Below are 16,412 nucleotides of genomic sequence, written 5' to 3'. Positions count from 1 at the left end.
TCTCAGTACTGCTGTAGAAAAGCAGCTGCACACAGCAAAACACAATCGTAGTCCCTAAATTCTTAGTGATTGCAATTTCTCAATGCAATTTTCAGAGTGATTTTTGAAGGAATGTGCACATTCCTTCAAGCAAGCTGAAATGCACAATAATTTGCTACATGCAGCACTTTTGTGAATTTAATTGTAACGCTATTGTGTGAACACCCTCATAGGGTGACTCTGCACTAGCACTTTGCTGATGGGCAAGCATATTGCAATCGCCTCCGGTGTGAACCAGCCCTGATTAATGGGGCATTAAATGGTTTACAGAAAACCAGAGAAAAATAGTATTAAAAGATTTATACATACCTGGGGCTTCCTCCAGCCTCATCCGCACGTATCTCTCCCACGCCGCTGTCCTCAGTCTTATCCCTTTTTCTCCGTCTTCTGCCTGCGCAGTACTATTCTCTGACGGAGAGCGCATGCGCAGACTGGCTTCGACTGACTAAATTTATGGGACCAGATACAGGAGACTGAGAACACTGAGGACGGCAGCGTGGGAGCGATCCGTGCGGATGGGGCTGAAGGAAGCACCAGGTATGTGTAAATCTTTTAATACCATTTCTCTCTGATGCACTTTAATTTGTTTTCTTATCCAGAGTTTCACTTTAATAATACATTCCCACACTGCTCGTTTCTTATTTCCTACAAATAAAACTTGCTGATTACCGGAATCGCAGTTGTGCAGCCTGTTATGTAAGCTGACATGCCAGTTCTAAATATGTAATTCTATGCGGTGGTATTATACAGCATTGTGGCTAGCACTGCCTCATTTTACTTTGTAATGTAGGACGGACTTTTGTTGTTTTGCATAAAAATATTTTCATGGCTGTGATGATCATTTTTCTGCACTTATTATTTTTTTGCGTGGTGTATTTGCCTAAATCATCGTTGTGGTTTTCTTTCCTCTCCTTGTAAAATGTGTGTTTTCCCCAGTGAAGGATATCCTATCTGGTGTAAGCTTATTAAATCAATTTTGTTACATGATGTCATTCCAGACACTTTTCAGTTATTCGCTATGACTTAGGCAATAAATCTGTGATATTCAGTCACCTCTGCTTGAGCTTGATTTGTCACACCACGAAGTAAAAGCAGTATTTTCTTGCTATTAGCTGACATAACTCACCTGTCTTTGGGTAAATCAGTCCTGCTAAACTGCTAGAGCTTGGCTGCTGTTGGCTATCACATTGCTAGGCTGTAACTTAATTCAGTCTCGTTAGTGTTGCTTTGCCTGACAAGTCCAATGTTGATCATACTATATTAGAGATTAGATAGATAGTAGGTAGACCAAACAGAGCACTGAGTCCGGGGCCCATATGCAATTCATATTTTTTCCTGGGTTTTCTCATGGGTGATATTTTCAAAATGGTCTATAAAATGCCTGTTAAGCCACCAGCAAGTAAGAGAATACTCAAAATAATTGACAGTACTTTTTCACCTACTACTTGTAACATCACCCAATACTGTATGGTGGTTTTGAAGTGCCAGTCTTGGTTATCCACTTTTTGTATTGGCTAGTCACTCCTTCTCCTCTTACATTTCTAGTAAGAAAAATGGGAGTTCAAGGTCTGAATTATTAAAAGTTGCCTTTTTTGGGGTTTTATCCTACTTGGCTTCACTACTTAAAGAGTGTCTAAAGTGAATACAATCTTGCAAGTTTAACTTACCTGGGGCTTCTTCCAGACCCCTGAAGTCCTCCGGGTACCTCGCTGTCATTCCACACTGCTTCGGTCATTTGCCCTCCCCCCTCCAAAGCATCTCCCACTCGGCCAGTCGCGGGCGACTGTGCAAGCACGGCCCCAACCCCTTTAATTGTGCTGCTGTGGCCAAGAGCGTTCTGTGCAGTAGCAATTTTTACTTACTGCTCAAGGCCACGGCCACAGGAGCACGATGGAGGAGGCAGAATGGCACAGGGCCATGTGTGCAGATTTCAGAGGGGCGTAGTGGCTGAATGGGGCAGTGTAGAATGATGGTGAGGGACCAGTACAACTACAGGGGGCTGAAAGAAACCCCAAGTAAGTTACATTGGTAATATTTTTAATTCGCTGTAGGTTACCTTTAAAGGACACCTGAAGTGAGTGATATGGAGGCTGCCATATGTACAGTATTTCCTTCCTAAACAATACAGTACTGTTTGAATCACATGCCTGAAGCGAACAATGGGGTAAATCCAGACAGACTTTGGTCAGAAATGCCTGATCTGCATATGCTTTTTCAGGGTTTATTGCTAAAAGTATTAGAGGCAGCACAGCAAGGCAATTTTCATTGTTTAAAAGGAAACCAATATGACAGCCATATTCCTCTCAACTCAGGTGTCCTTAAAGGAGAACTGTAGTGAGAGGTATATGGAGGCTGCCATATTGATTTCCTTTTAAGCAATACCAGTTTCCTGGTAGCCCTGCTGAGGTATCTGCCTGCAGAATCGCACCAGAAACAAGCATGCAGCGAATCTTGTCAGATCTGACAAAACTGTCAGAAACCGCTGATCTACTGCATGCTTGTTCAGGGTCTAGGGCAAAAAGTATTAGAGACAGAAGATCAGCAGGATAGCCAGGCAACTGGTGTTGCTTAAAAGGAAATCCATATGGCAGCCTCTATCTACTTCTCACTACAGTTCTCCTTTAAGGCCTTGTTCACGTTGCGTTCCGTTCGTGTGTCCGTCTGCTTTGTTTTTTTTTTTTTGTTTTTTTTAGGCATCCTTTTTTTTCCCAATTCCCGGCGCTTGGGTGGGCGATTCCTTTTTGTGCTTAGCGGTTTTCTAAACGTTGTGTGCTTCAGGCAGGAAATAGAGGATTAAACAGCTCCGTGGCTTGTACATTTAGAAACACTGCGACAAGGCTGCTCCAATGCTTCTTTCCTCCATCTTCGAGATCTGAGGATGGTACCTGCAAAGATCTGAAATGTGTTTTGATTCAATCAGCTGTGGGCTTGGCCCACAGGTACTTTCCCACAAAGCAGCCACCTCTGGGCAGACATGCCTGTGCAGAATGTCCATCAGGAAATTTCCCAATAGTAATTGACTCCTGAAATGCATTATGCCAGCAGTGGCAAACCTATGGCAAGCGTGCTGGAGGTGGCACTCTGAGCCTTCTCTGTAGGCAGGTGCTCTGCTAGCTGCCACCACCACTATATTTCAAAGGTGTTATTTTTTTTGTAATTCTTAAAATAAATAATTTCTTCCTTCCTCCCCCTTTCCCTCCGAAAACCTCCAATTTAGTACACAGAGGCAGACAGATGAAAGAGGACTATATTTTCACCTACTGCCCATTGATGCTTCCCTTTTCCCGTCCTGACAATTAACGAATAGTTCTGTACGGGAACAGCAGCAGTGACAGAGGCGGACTTGAGTAATTGGTAATTTCTGCATTTCATATGTAGGGGTAATGGCTGCATTTTAAATGTATAGTGGTCTTTAATGTAGGAGTTGTTTTTGCTTAACTAAAACTGCAATTTTCAGTATAAATTGCCATGTTGGCACTCTGGGATAAATACGTGGATTTTGGGTCGCCATCACTGCTTTATGCACTGTACAGGCAGTGCTTTGTGGGAAGGGTTCAGCACAGAACCTAGAAATGTCAGCAGTGTTTACATGGTTTCACTTAACTTCCTCCGCCTAGAACTACTTGTACTTTTTTTCTTTAGTCCATTTGGCACAATGAAACAAGCCTCTTTACCTCTGCTTGTTTTTATGTTAAAGCCAGCAACTGGGTTAATTGACTATGACCAACTGGAGATGACTGCCCGTCTATTTCGACCCAAGCTCATCATTGCCGGGACCAGCGCATACGCGCGGCTAATTGATTATGCCAGAATGAGAAAGGTAGGTTGCAGTTCTTTTTTACCTACAGTCTTGCTTTTTTCTCACCTCTTATTATATATGTAATTTCAGTGTGATCAGTGTGCTAGAGTTCAAGGCGGTCCCAACTGTACCCTGGTCTATTTCTACAGGTATCTTGGCCTATTGTTTGTCCTTTTTAATACATCTGACATCTTATCTGCAATATGTGCTTTCATGCACTGTGATCTTTCCAATATCTCCATTCTTATTATGGATTTCCTTTTGTGGAAGTTAATACCAGCCCCAAATCTAAAACAAATACAAATATGTCACTCATGCCAGCAGTGAACTGAAATCTGTTGCTGAGTTCAGAATGTAAAAATAGAAAATAATTCTTACTGAGAGGGGTGGTAGATGAGTAAATATGGAAGTACCCTGCTGTGCTGTATAGACTATATGAAGTGTGAGAATGTGTGCAGAAATATTGACGTAAAGTGTACCTGAGATGACCAAAGGAAAAAAAATACACATACCTGGGGCTTCCTCCAGCCCACCCCCGCCCCTTCAGACTCACTGCTGCCTTGCCGGTTTCCCACGCTGCCTGGATCCTTCTCTAGGCGGCACGGGTAATTCTGCCAGTTGCGGCAAGTGCAGTCTGGCCGCACACGCTCCCGTGGCTGGTAGCATTCTGCACTTGTGCAGTAGTACTGGGTGCAGAATGCTTCTGGTGGCAGGAGCATGATTGGGTGCGTGCACTCGGCCAGGCCACGCATGCGCAGAACAGGCCCGATTGGCGGAATTATTAGGCCACCTAGCTGAAGATCAGGCAGCGTTGGTATGTATTTGAATGCTTTTTGTCTGAAATGTATAATTTACAATCTGCATATGGTAAACAGTGTTGTGTGCTTCACATAAATAGTGTTTGCACATAGTTTTCACTGAATGGCTGCTGGGTTTGCAAAGCTGACCTTCTGTGCCTTGCCTAAGAGAACCGAAAAGTCTGTCAGCACTGCACTCCATCCTGGTTCACTGTGCAGACAGCAGAATGCAGACAAGGCCATTCCTCAGCAATGTGGATCTCCATATAGCAGCAAATTCAGTAATTACCAGCGTTATTAACGACGAGCTATTTTTACAATTTTTATTAATTTATCCCTTAAATCTGACAACTATATTTTGTAAAATATGTGAATTGTTTCCTTTAAAGGTAAATTCCTGATTCATAAGTCTTCTGTAAATTAGCTGCGTGCTGCCTCTCTCTCTCTCTCTCTCTCTCTCTCTCTCTCTCTCTCCCTCTCTCCCCCTCTCCCCCTCTCTCTCCCTCTCTCCACCTCTCTCCCTCTCTCTCCCTCTCTCTCTCTCTCTCTCTCTCTCTCTCTCTCTCTCTCTCTCTCTCTCTCTCTCTCTCTCTCTCTCTCTCTCTCTTCTCTTCTCTCTCTCTCTCTCTCTCTCTCTCTCTCTCTCTCTCTCTCTCTCTCTCTCTCTCTCTCTCTCTCTCTCTATTTTGAGTCTCTCAGGGAATCAGTATTTTGCATACTCTGGAGTAATGTTGCCATGATACTGCCCTGAGACCACAAATGTTGCCAAATGAGTAATGGATGCAATGACCAGGCATAATTGTACCTCCTCTTTAACATGTGGACTCATTCAGTGTCTGACAGCACCTTCACACTCCAGACCTCCCAGATTCTGTTAAAAGCCTTGTGGAATGATGACTCTGGTTTGCGCAAGTAATCAAATGGAAATGACGTTTTCCACTATTCCTTATCTTGCGGTCTATAATGCTGTAGTAAAAAAGATCAACTGTCTCAAAGGTTTTATTTAAAAATGTTGATTGTTGTGCATTTATGTTGTGATGCAATAAAAAAATGAGCTTCTATAACCTTTAAATCCAGGTGGAGACCCGGACTTTCTTGATTTCACGTATGTTCCCCTGCACCTTCTCAGGGCCCGGGTGCTGACTGGTTGACTCCCTGGTATTTTATTATTATGGACATATCCCCAAGGATGAGATGAGCTGATCCATCATGGATGAGGATTGGTGAAGAGTTGAGCTGGTCAATGGTATGCTAATAATTCTGCCTTGCATGACAATGTAATGCTAAATGCATGCAGCTTAGAATTGAGCCTGTTTCAAATTGACAGAAAATGCATTTGATTGGCACAATCCCCAGTTGCATACAATCTGCATTGCATTACTTATGCAATTCCTGCTATATTTAGTATTGCAGACACTGGTCTATACCATTACACTTGATTGGCTGACAGGCTGTTTGTGGACCATATAAAATAGCAGATTGCTGCCTGGGAGTGAGAATTTGCTTCTCTTGTGTTTTGCATTCAGTAGATAGAGGCAGCGTGTGTGAATCCCCTGGTGGTGGGAGTACTGGTGCTCACCTGCACTCCCCCCTCTTTTGGTGTCACATAGGGATTTGGGGTCCCTGGCAGTGGCAGAGCCCGGGGCCCCATCTGTAATATGCACCAGTGTTTTTGTTTATTGTATGCAAGCCAGAATTATTTGCAACTCATTGGCCATCTCTTATGGAAAGTCTATCTTGATGCACATCTCTAATCTTGATGAAGTTAACTGTAATAACAAACGAGATAGGGACTGTAGGTTCATTCTTAAGCTGAATCTGTTCTTAAGTCTGAACACTGTGCCATCCCTGTCCCCTGTACCTCCTCTGTGACCCCTTGTGTCAGCAGTGTCCCCCTCTGTCACTGCTGCCCTCCGTACCTGCTTATACAAGTTTAAAAACCATTTTTTTCTTTGATTTTTTTAAAAATTGGTTTTCTAAAAAACTACAAGTCCAATTTGAAAAAATTTGACTTGTTCCCATGGAAACAGAATCCATGCCATTCTTATCGGCGGGTCGTTCGTAATTTGGGCTTTCGTAAATCGGGGACTACCTGTACAAGACTTTGTAAGTGCCTGCAATCTGGTGTATTCCTGCTATGAAACTGTTTATTATAGCTCCTCCTGATGGTTTGGATAATTCTTCTCCCTTAGCAGCTTTGTGCAGCATACACATGAAATTTGTTTTCTCAGTAAAAGCCTGTTCAGCTTCACCAACAGCCGGCACATTGTTTGCAATCTTTTAACTTTCTCTGCTTGCCTATGTACAGAAGTGGTAAGAAAACTCAGGGGTGCAGCAGTGTAGTTATGTGCATCATTACAGACTGTAGGCAGAACAAGGCTATTTATTGGTTCATTTAAGAAAATGCAAACTTGGTTAGGTTAGATAGTAAAAAAAAATAAAAGCGCAGAGCTATTGGGAAACTGCCCCATATACATACATTAAACAATCACAAATTGCACAGTAAAGCAAACCAGAACAGTTTAGATGAGTTAAACTATTGTATCTTGAACCATTGCCATGCAAAGAATGTTATGGCTTGGTCTTGGCAGGGCTTACACTTACTAAAATTTGCATGCAAATTTGCAAAAAAAAAACAAAAAAACCAAAAAACCCCGCAATCAACGTACATACGATGAAAGTCCATGCTGAATTTTACTTCTGATGGTCCAGATGCTTCCCGATCCATGTTGGTGCTTAGCTTTGCTATGCAGGATCCTTCTGAACATATCCAACAGCTTGTTGATATGTTCTTGTGGCTGCGCTCTCTATCGTATTTGAACACCAACGGTGCATATGCGGCAGTACTTGCGCATGTGCACCCACACTCATCCATGACAAAGAAGCATGGTCACAAACTAGAGGTGGTGGGGTCGAGGAGGTATATTAAAAAAAAAAAAACGCAGCCCAACTCACAGTAATGAAAAATCAATGAGCTGTTCACCTGTTCACAGTGCCTACGTTGCGTTACATTGTAACGCTACAAGTTGAATGAGAGTGCAGCATGCTGTGTGTTATACTGGGCTTTAGCTGCGTTACGCTGCTTGCACATGCTCAGTGCCTAGCCACATGGCTAATTAATATTCACTGCACTGTAGTGACATAACCTGGACTCCTAGTGTTGTCCGGATCATGAATGAATCATTCATTTGATCCGGATCTTTTTTGTGAGTCGAATCATCCGGATCATCACAATGAATGATTCGGTTCACAGTGGATGTCTGTCTGGAAGAAATAAAAACATACAGAATGTACAGTGCAGGGAAAGTAGTATCCTGTTAGTCATTTCACCCCAGTCTGCTTCCCTAGTAAAATGATTCAAATGATTCGGTTCAAAGATCCGGATCTTTTCAATGATCTGATTCGAATCATCCGAATCCTTGAAAAGATCCGGACTTCCCATCACTATCCTGGAGCGGCTGTTCTATCAGTATAGAGTAGAACGAAAACCGCGCACCAAGAGCCGCATAACACAGCTCAGTCTGACGTCCAACTTCAACACCACCATGCGTTGGGTTAGGGGCACGTTATGCGACCTTAACGTCCCCTAAAACGCAACGTCCAAGTGTGAAAGAGGCCTTAAATGGCCATCGATTAAATTGCCAAGATAACATTGAAGTAGATCACTTCCCATCATAGAGTAGATAGTGTTTTGGCAGATGCAAAGATCACAGCTATCATCTTTACAGAGACACCTGGGAGCCTTCATATGTCAGGTGGAGGGCACATGTAACAGGTGAGCTGCCACACTGCCACAGTGAAGGTGGCCGTACCTTTTTTTTTTTCCTGATACTATTATCCAGGGCTGCAGAGTGAAGTCGCAGCCATTTTGGGTATCTAGATTTGCATTCGGTGGTTTCATAAACTGAGAAGTCGGATGATTTTGTACCGACTCCACAGGCCCTGCTATTATCCTCATTATTAGCCAGAGTTGTGCTGTTTTTTTTGTTGTTGTTTTTGTTTTGTTTTGTTTTTTACTTCTGTTGACCTTCCAAATGAAGAAATCACTAACATTCAAAAAATACAGTTCAGATCCACTTTAAATGACTAATGAAAGAACATTCCTTATACCTTTTTTTTTTTAGTCATGCTTTTTTTTTTTTTTCCCTCTGTACTTGTTACTGTCCACAGAACATTTGTGCACATTAGTTAAGTAGGTGCACACCTGATAGAGAAACCAGACTAATAAAGCATGTTCTATCAGCGTTCTGTACCTAGGGGAGCAGATTCATGCCTTTAGAACGCTGCTCTGTGTTTCTGCAGAAATTCTACTCTGAATGAGACAACAGAAGGTGCAGCATCTTGGCCGGGGTTAGTCTTTCATTGTTTTGAGACCCTTTGGGTATAAATCATGGACCGTAAAAAAGAGAGATGTTTAGCTATTTTAAGTAAAGAATTGCCAGTCTGAGCACAAAAGTCTCAGGAGTTTTAGAAGGAAATCCACTGAAGTCTCAACCTGCAAGCTTACCAGACTAAAAAACTCTCTGAAGGCCAAATTAAGACTAAATTTATAGCTGATGTATGGAAGTGGTATTGATCCCAACTTTGAATTAGTGAATGAGAACATTTGTTACAAGAAAAAACAAGCTGCTGGTACATGAAAAAGTGTTTGATAAAAAACAAATATCTCAGGTTTTAAGTTGTTGTTTTTTTCTGTTTGTTTTTTTACTACGGTACTTAGTTTACGGAAAGGTTTCACTCCCACTGGGTGGTGGTTTTGTGTCTAGGGATGGTTTCCATTTTCAAACAGACATCTATAAAACCAAGGCATTCTGACTACCAGAGAAATGAGTACTTGTTAAAGCAAACCTGGAGTGAGGAAACTCTTGAGGTTAGATACTTGCCTATGAAGAGGGAAGGCTCAGGATCCTATAGAGTCTTTCCAGTCCTCTCTGTTCTGTCTTTCCACTGCTGTGCCCTGCACAACATTTGCTTCCAGCTGTGTTTTCGGCCCTCTTTGGGCAGGTTTCAGAAGTACTCCAGTCTCTGAGAAATTCCAAAGATGAGCTTCTCCATACTGTGCACGTGCGAGTCCACAGCTGCTCATCTTTGAAAGTACTTGGGGTCCCAAGTAATTTCAAAGCCAACTGTAGGAGGGCTGAAGACTTATTCAACTTCAGGTCAAATAATTATATGGGGGGTGGTGGACAACCCTGAATTGGGGCAAGGAGAGAAGACCAGGAAGGTTATTTTTGTGAAGATAAGACCGGGAAGGCTCTTAAAGGATACCCGAAGTGACATGTGACATGAGCTAGACATGTGTATGTACAGTGCCTAGCACACAAATAACTATGCTGTGTTCCTTTTTTTCATTCTCTGTCTGAAAGAGTTAAATATCAGATATGTAAGTGGCTGACTCAGTCAGGAAGTGACTACAGTGTGACTCTCACTAATAAGAAATTCCCCTTTTTACCTCTTTTTTTTTTTTTTTTTTTACACTCAGAAGCCATTTTTTGCTAGGAAAGTTTTATAGTTGGAATTTTTTATCAGTGAGGTTAAGGAAGCTTGGGAGGGGGGACCCCACGCTGTCTGTTTTCATGAAATGAATGCAGTAACCTGTACTGCAGCAGTGTCATTTTACACAGTTTAAAAAACATTTTTCCTATAAAACTTTAAAATCGTTTATTTCAAAAACTATAAGGTCTTTTCACAATTTTTTTTTCCCCATGTTCCTACTCATCTGCTTAACCCATTCGCGTTCCGTCGTTTTCACGTGAGAAATGTTCACCTCCCATTCATTAGCCTATAACTTCACTACTTATCACAATGAACTGATCTATATCTTGTTTTTTCCGCCACCAATTAGGCTTTCTTTGGGGGGTACATTTTGCTAAGAACCGCTTTACTGTAAAAGCACTTTAACAGGAAGAATAAGAAAAAATGGAAAAATTCATTATTTCTCAGTTTTCAGCCATTATAGTTTTAAAATAATACATGCCTCCATAATTAAAACTCACGTATTGTATTTGCCCATATGTCCCGGTTATTACACCGTTAAAATTATGTCCCTATCACAATGTATGGCGACAATATTTTATTTGGAAATAAAGGTGCATTTTTTCCATTTTGCATCTATCACTATTTACAAGTTTAAAATAAAAAAAAAAATATATAGAAATATTTCATCTTTACATTGATATTTAAAAAGTGTAGACCCTTAGGTAAATATTTACATGTTTTTTTTTATTGTAATGGTTTGTTTTTTTTATAGTAAACATTTTATTTGGGTAGTTTTGGGAGGGTGGGAGGTAAACAATAGATTTATAATGTAAATGTGTGTTAATTTTTATTTTTTTTTACTTTCAGTTGTAGTATTACTTTTTGGCCACAAGATGGCGGCCATGAGTTTTACATGACGTCACTCTAAGCGTAACACACGCGTAGAGCGACGCATGGGGGAGGTGACAGCCAGAAAAAGCACAGCTTCCGAGAGAAGCTGTCGCTTTTTCAGCGGGGGAGAGGAATCAGTGATCAGGCACCATAGCCCGATACATTGATTTCGTGGCTACCGAATCCGCGGCCGGGTGTGCACGCGTGCGATCGGCCGCGGGAGCGCGCGGTAGCGCGCATGGTTCCTGGACGTAGATTCTACGTCCAGGAACCAAAATAGGTTAATATACATGCCAAATTTGGTGATGATAGCATGTACGGGGGCTTCACAATTAACCACGGACTTTAGCACTATTGACTTCAATGTAAATGCGAATTCGGTACTCGGAATTGCTGAGTATTCGAGTTTCGAGTGCTTACTCTGAACTTCCAAATTCCGATGGCAAACTCGAAATTCGGAATCCGAGAGCTCAGCCCTAATTATAATTCTTAATGTTTTGCTCCATGTAAACAGTTGCCTGGGTCAACTTTGCCAAAACTTAGTTCTATGTCTTTTCTCCTCCACACCTTAATCTGTAAAACCTGAGGAGATTTCAAGATCGGCAAGTAAAAGTCAAATTTACTGCCCCATGCTGGCTTAGAAGGGCTTGACTAGTCAGCCTTCAGAATTTAGCCCTAAATCAGCCTCTGACCCTACCAGTCAGACAAGACCTGTTAAAACAGGGTTACATTTTTATTCTAAAGCCTTAATTCCTTGAGCTAAAGGTGTGGATTCTAAATGGTTAATCCGCAACAGTGTTCTTCCCAGAATTTTTTTCAGCCGGGTGGCATTAAATAGTAGCCGGATGGGGCTAGATGAGAAAATGCTGGGCCTGCACATCTCTGCACATCTCTGCACATCTCTGCACATCTCTGCACATCTCTGCACATCTCTGCACATCTCTGCACATCTCTGCACACAGCAGAGGAGGTGGTGAGCTGATATTAGCCGGGTGGAGCACCCAGCTAAAAGAGCCTGGGGAGAACACTGCGTAATGCAAAAGACTTATTAAAACTTTATTAAAGAGCTGAAAAGAGTTAACTAGAAATAGCTGTCTCAAACTCTGAAGGGCCTGCGTGTGCTCAGTGAATAGTCTAACGACCTAACCTATCATAAGGACACTGAAGGTTTAAGTGGTGGTCTTCCTCAAGAGCTTATCCTGCATTCTTTGAATGGGTTGAAAGTTCCCACCCTATTTCACTTAATGTTGCCCTTTTCTAGGACCCAATTTTAGTACTCGGCTTATCTGGGCCTCCTTTTGAGCACTTGAGCAACGTCACTGAAAAGCACTGCATGTTTGAGAGCCAAATTAAGTGACATGCACACTTTAGATTCACAAACAAAACAATCGCAAATTATCACTGAAGCCAAGGAAAATTCAAAGTGTATACAGTTACCTCCCCTTTTTGGCTAAATATTATTTCTTTTATTCCCTTTAAAAAAAAAAGCACTTACAAAACAGCAGTTGAGTCCAACTGTCGAAATAATAAGCAAAGAAGTAGGAAAGCTGCCTGGCATCTTTGTTTAGTTCTTTTCAAGAGAGTGGTTTTGTAAATACGGAGAATCTGCCATGAGATGGAGATGAGACTAGTTAAAATCTGTCAGATGTATCAACCTTTTACTACCTTCTGTAAGTGACAGCAACGTGTATTATACATTGTACAATTCGTTTATGCAGTAGTGGTCCTTTTAAAGTGAACCTCCGGACTAAAAATCTACTCAGCAGAACTGAAAAGGTTTGGTGTTTAACAGTTTCACAGCATCAGAACTTTGTTTTTCTTACCAAAGCATAATTTTTAGCTGTATTTTTAGCTAAGCGCCACCCATCAAAGAAAACTGCTCGGGCTTTTTTTCCCTGATGCTGTGCAAAGCATGATGGGATTTCCTATGTTGCTGTTCACGTTGCCTAGCGCCTGGGAGGGGTGATCAGCAAACAGGACAGTTGGAACTGTCTCATGCTCACTGTCGCCTCCTTTCAACCAAAAAGATGACTGCCCTCATGAAATCAAACATTTGCCTGTTCTTTTAAAACAGGTTGGGTAAGAGATTATATTGCCTATCTATTTTAATTAACATAACTAATATAACTTAATGACAGTATGTTTGTTTTGGCTAAAGTTTCTCTTTATATAAGGAATAGATAAGCGGTATATTAGATTGCAGAATCTATAAGCTGTATATTAGCTTGCAGAATATCCTATACTGACTAGCTTAGAATGAAATAATGGTGATTCAGTGACTGGCTAGCACCTCTCAGGTCAGATCATTCTCATCCTTGCGTATAATATGATTGCTTGGTATCCGATGGCAAAGTGCAGAGAGGTCCACTTTGGAGACTTGACGCCAGTGATTTCTTTTTGTCTTGGCATATATTTTTTTTCCTCAGTTTGCTTTAAAATGTATCTGCATCCTTTTCTGAGGTAATTGGCAAAATTGTGTAATCTGCATAAAATTTAGAAATTCTAGTTTATTCTACTGCACTAATTAGGAGTCAAATGTGTTGATGAGTTCTCTTCCCTCCTGCAGGTATGTGATGAAGTGAAAGCCTACCTCCTAGCTGACATGGCTCACATCAGTGGTCTGGTAGCAGCGGGTGTCATCCCATCTCCATTCGATCATGCTGATGTGGTCACTACGACGACTCATAAGACTCTGCGGGGAGCTAGGTACATTGTACTGCAATTTCTTATGCTTAGAAATTAACAGTACTGTGAAATATTGCTTAATTCATGTTATTTATACTTCTTTTTTTCTTCTGTAACTTATATTATGTGGGATTTGATATATCTATTTTTTTTTTTTTTTAGCTTAGAGGGAGAGGTATATAATTTAAGTTTTTAAAGCAATCTGCCTCCTTCTTCTCTTTTCTCTGATTAATTTACAGCTGTCCCTGAGCTTTGTTAGACTTTTTTTTTTTTTTTTTGTTTTAGTTACACACCAAGACGTTGCGTTAGGTGCTACGTTAAGGTCGCATAACGTGCACCTAACGCAAGGCCTGGTGCACTTCGATGTGGACGTCAGAGTGAGCCGTGCAGCTCACTCTGGCGTCCGTGATGCTTACTCTTGGACGCAAGCGGCATCACGTGGTCCCGCCGCACAGAGCGGCCGCACCAGGAAGTAAACACTGTACGTCACAACGTGCAGTGAATATTAATTAGCCATGTGCCTGGCCGCTCTCCGCTCCTCCCCAACCTGACTGAGCATGTGCAAACAGTCTAACGCGGCTTAAAGAGAACCCGAGGTGGGTTTGAAAAATATTATCTGCATACAGAGGCTGGATCTGCCTATACAGCCCAGCCTCTGTTGCTATCCCAAACCCCCCTAAGGTCCCCCTGCACTCTGCAATCCCTCATAAATCACAGCCACGCTGCTGACAAACAGCTTGTCAGAGCTGGCTGTGTTTATCTCTATAGTGTCAGTCTGCTGCTCTCCCCGCCTCCTGCAGAACTCCGGTCCCCGCCTGCATCCCTTCCCTCCCTGCTGATTGGAGGGAAGGGATGGGGGGCAGGGACTGGAGCTATGCAGGAGGCGGGGGAGCAGCCGAGACTGACACTACAGATGTAAACACAGCCTCACAGCACGGCTGTGATTTATGGGGGATTGCAGAGTGCAGGGGGACCTTAGGGGGGTTTGGGATAGCAACAGAGGCTGGGCTGTATAGGCAGATCCAGCCTCTGTATGCAGATAACATTCTTTAAACACACCTCGGGTTCTCTTTAAGCCGCTGTAACGCCGAAGCATGCTGCACTTTCAGGAGAACGTGCAGCGTTACATGTAACGCAACGTGGGCTGTGTGAACAGCCCACTTGTGTTACATTGCTGTGCGTTGGGGGAGCGTTACAGGCTGCACTAACGTGCGCCTGTAACGTCTTAGTGTGTAAGCAGCCTAAAGGGTTCACAGAAATAATTCAAAGCTTAAAGTAAACCTCCGGACTAAAAATCTACTCAGCAGACCTGAAAAGGCTTGGTATTTAACAGTTTCACAGCATCAAAACTTTTTTCCTTACCAAAGCATCATTTTTAGCTGCATTTTTAGCTAAGCCCCGCCCATCAAAGAAAACTGCCCGGGCTTTTTTTCCCTGATGCTGTGCAAAGCATGATGGGATTTCCTATGTTGTTCACATTGCCTAGCAACTGGGAGGGGTGATCAGCACACAGGACAGTTGGAACTGTGTCTCATGCTCCCTGTCACCTCCTTTCAACCAAAAAGATAGCTGCCCTCATGAAATCAAACATTTATTTGCCTGTTCTTTTAAAACAGGGTAGGTAAGAGATTATATTGCCCATCTATTTTAATTAACACAACTAATGTAAAATGACAATATATTTGTTTAGGCTGAAGTTCCTCTTTAAAGTGAATCTTGGCGTGTGCAGTTGGCCTGCAGGGAATATTTCTCCCTCCGTCCACTTGCCAGGACACATCCCCCCCCCCCCTTCTTTCCCATGTTCGTATAGGCAGAGTGGGTTGCAGGGAAACCATTTTCCTGTTCCTCTTCTTGTTCAAGGCAGATAGCATGCACTATCACATGACGTCAGGAGCCTAAAAGAGGGACGCTTATGCAAACTTACCGGAATGCGTGAAGAGGAGATGAGAAGGCTCGGCGGTGGATATGGCCCATTCTGCATATGTGAACATGGAGGGGGGGTTTAATATTTCCTGCAGGCCGCACTGGTTACTGGGGAGGTAGGATACTGTGTGCTCCCCTGCAGAAGTTCTGATTAGGGGAAGAGAGAGGAACTTTAACGACCTAACTATAACTTTAGAACTTTTACATTTAGATCTGACTCGCATATAAGTCAACCCTTATACTTTAGTGAGTCAGACTTAAATTTCTCGACATAAATCTGAGGATATACAGTATTCAGTGCTAAAAAAACAAACAAACCTGCAAATGCCTAGTTTGATAACGGCTAATGAAATTGCATACTGTATGTTTATCATTTATCTATCCCTCTATGTGTTACCAGTCTTTCAGTTATCAGTATGTGCAGTTTCATGGAAATTGGGCACTTAAAACCCCACTACTTGCAGAAGCTGCCTTTTGAACATTCGTGTTTTTAAGTGTGAATCTTTGCTGCATATTTCTTTACCCATATGTGGCAGCTGCAGATTCTTCTAGTAAAAAAAAAAAAAACTATCAGTATTTTGCCTTCAGCTCGTGGGTGAGTCGGCAGCTTCTCCAGTGATTAGAATCCCTAGCAAGTGGTGAGAGCCCTGCTAGCATTTCTTTGTGCCGGTCTCTTCACCTTCCAATCAAAATAATTAATGAACAGGTTTCAGCACACGTATGCCTCTACCCTCACCTCCTATGGTTTCTCCTGATCTCCGGAGATATTTTCTTTCCTTCTTTGCACCTCTCATGCTTCC

At 42.3% G+C, this 16,412-nt stretch overlaps 1 protein-coding gene across 2 annotated transcripts in view; it reads left to right on the top strand.

Annotated features, from left to right (window-relative positions):
- Positions 1–16,412, top strand: part of SHMT2 (serine hydroxymethyltransferase 2) — a 96,010-nt gene that overhangs the window by 53,623 nt on the left and 25,975 nt on the right. For both annotated transcript variants that reach the window (XM_068265157.1, XM_068265156.1), the window contains exons 6-7: positions 3,737–3,859; positions 13,571–13,710. In XM_068265157.1, coding sequence (XP_068121258.1) covers positions 3,737–3,859; positions 13,571–13,710 — 263 coding nt within the window. The remainder of the gene's footprint in view (positions 1–3,736; positions 3,860–13,570; positions 13,711–16,412) is intronic.

This window comes from Hyperolius riggenbachi, chromosome 2 (assembly GCF_040937935.1).
Source record: "Hyperolius riggenbachi isolate aHypRig1 chromosome 2, aHypRig1.pri, whole genome shotgun sequence".
NCBI classification, from domain to species: Eukaryota; Metazoa; Chordata; class Amphibia; order Anura; family Hyperoliidae; genus Hyperolius; species Hyperolius riggenbachi.
This window is presented reverse-complemented; position numbering and strand designations above follow the sequence as displayed.